General features: G+C 34.9%; 1 protein-coding gene across 1 annotated transcript in view; it reads right to left on the bottom strand.

The window, feature by feature from the left end:
• LOC135212502 (chorion peroxidase-like) overlaps positions 1-2,500 on the bottom strand; it is a 14,456-nt gene that overhangs the window by 2,650 nt on the left and 9,306 nt on the right. Inside the window, exons 4-6 of the mRNA XM_064245998.1 lie at positions 2,310-2,500; positions 1,515-1,654; positions 886-1,047 (exon numbers count right to left, since the gene is read on the bottom strand). The exon at positions 2,310-2,500 is cut by the window's right edge and continues 7 nt beyond it. Of these exons, the coding sequence (XP_064102068.1) occupies positions 886-1,047; positions 1,515-1,654; positions 2,310-2,500 (493 nt within the window). The remainder of the gene's footprint in view (positions 1-885; positions 1,048-1,514; positions 1,655-2,309) is intronic.

Genomic DNA, 2,500 nt, shown 5'->3' with positions numbered 1-2,500 from the left:
TAAGTAGAAGGAGAAGAAGAATGAGAAGAAGCAATAGGAGAAGAAGAAAGGAAATAGACTGAGAAGAAGTAGAAAAAGAAGAAGAAGAAGAGGAAATGCGTTAAGGAGAATAAAAAGAAGTATTAGGAGAAAAAGAAGGGAAATGCATTGAGAAGAAGTAGAATGAGAAGAAGAATGAGGAGGAGAAAAAGAAGGGAAATACATTAAGTAGAAGAAGAAGAAGAGAAGAAGAAAGAAGAGGAGAAGAAAAAGGGAAATGCATCGAGAAGAAGAAGAAGAGTAAGAAGAAGAATAGGAAGAAAAAGGAAGAGGAGAAAAAGAAGCGAAATACATCGTGAAGAAGAAGAAGAAATAGAAGAAGAAGAAGAAGAAGAAAGAAGAAGAATAATGAGAAGAAGAAGAAGAAGAAGAAGAAGAAGAAGAAGAAGAAGAAGAAGAAGAAGAAGAAGAGAAGAAAAAGAAGAAGAAAGAGGAGAAAAGGAAGGGAAATGCATTGAGAAGAAGTTGAAGGATATGTTTATTTATTTATTTATTATTATTATTATTATTATTATTATTATTATTATTATTATTATTATTATTATTATTATTATTATTATTATTATTCAGGAGATGAACCCTATACATATGAGATCAAAGTATTTGAAATTCAAGCTATCCAAGGAATACAGTGCTCATTTGAAAGCAGTAACAGAAGGGCAAAGGAAATTCAAGAACTAAAATTAATTACTGAAAAACAGAAAATAACAAATTGAGAAATAGATAACAATGTACGTGAATGATTAAAAGAAGCCGTAGCCGAGTTAAAACTCCTAAAAAAAAAAACTGAGTCTTATTAAAAGTCAATAGGAGAAAACGCCACACTGCAGGTCACGTCAGACTGACCTCTTTTGTGAAGAAAGAGTCGAATTTCAGAGCCTTCTGAGAGGACGCCCCCCTGCCCAATAATTCGACCGAGTTGTTGCGATATAACGCGAAAGGATCGAACATGGAGGACAACTCTTCACTCGAAACAGTTGCCTGGGGCGATGCCATGGTGATGTTATCCTGCGAACAGAGTAGAAATATAATCTTTTTTTTTTCTCATTGAATTTGTTTTTTCAAAGATGCTAATCATATTCGAAAATTTAATAATATTTTAATATTTTTGTTCTTTTCAATGAATTTGTTTTTTCAAAGATACAAATCATATTCGAAAATTTGATAATATTATAACAGTTTTTTTTTTCTCAGTGAATTAATATTTTAAAACCTCTGACCAAATTTAAATTGGAGGTAAAGAAAGCAAAGAAAGATCTCCTCTCTCTCTCTCTCTCTCTCTCTCTCTCTCTCTCTCTCTCTCTCTCTCTCTCTCTCTCTCTCTCATATTATTGTAAGTCCTACATTGGCATATAAATAATATTTCAAAAACTGATAAAATTGAGAATGAAGGTAAAGAAAGCAAAGAAAGACCTCCTCTCTCTCTCTCTCTCTCTCTCTCTCTCTCTCTCTCTCTCTCTCTCTCTCTCTCTCACCGGGATCTCCGAGTGCCCAAAGCGGTAAGTAGCAGTGGCGAATGAATTAGCAATCGACACGTCCATATTGGGGTCGTAGGAAGTCGTTTGGTTTCTGCCGGTTTTGGGAAGTAGGTCGTGCTTTTGCAGAAGGGCCAGGGCTGCAAAATAGGTCATTATACCAGTATATTCTTTTACTTGTGCAGAAGTACTGGTACTATTCACCTTATATTTTAATACATTTTTATCTGTTTATTATTTGTTTTATTTATTTATTTATTTATTTTTTTTTTTTTTGCGTTTTTTTAAAATTTAATAAGAAAGATGCATTCTTTACTTTGGCATATCCCTTTACCTCCTTTCACTTCTCTCTAATAAACACCATAATATTCTTTGGAAGCTTGAATTTCAAGCCAATAGTCCCCAACGGGCTTATTCCCTTTGAAAAGGGTTCATCTTCTGAATAACATTAATAATGTTTGTTGCCTTTTTTTAATAAGTAAGATGCATTCTTTTTAGATATCCCTGTACCTCCTTTCACTTCTCCCTAATAAACACCATAATATTCTTTGGAAGCTTGAATTTCAAACCAATAGCCCCCAGCGGGCTTGTTCCATATAAACAGAGTTCATCTTCTGAATAATATTGATAATGTTTATTGTTTTTTTTTTTAATAATTAAGTTGAATTCTTTTTGTATTGCCCTTTACCTCCTTTCACTTCTTCCTAATAAACACCATAATATTCTTTGGAAGCTTGAATTTCAAGCCAATAGCCACCATCTCCTGAACAATTATAATAATAATTCCATACTCACGGACGAGTGTGGGGATGAACTCGTTGTAAGTGACGTGCTGGAGCTCTGCCGCCACAATCCTCCTGGCTTCCTGGTAAAGCTCCTCGTCAGAAGCGTTGGGCCGAAGGCTCTTCAGGATCTTCGCCACCCTGTTGTGTTCCCGAGCCATGACAACGTGGAAGAGGACGAGGGATGGCACTTCGTTGATGCGG

Source organism: Macrobrachium nipponense, chromosome 19 (assembly GCF_015104395.2).
Source record: "Macrobrachium nipponense isolate FS-2020 chromosome 19, ASM1510439v2, whole genome shotgun sequence".
Taxonomy (NCBI): Eukaryota; Metazoa; Arthropoda; class Malacostraca; order Decapoda; family Palaemonidae; genus Macrobrachium; species Macrobrachium nipponense.
This window is presented reverse-complemented; position numbering and strand designations above follow the sequence as displayed.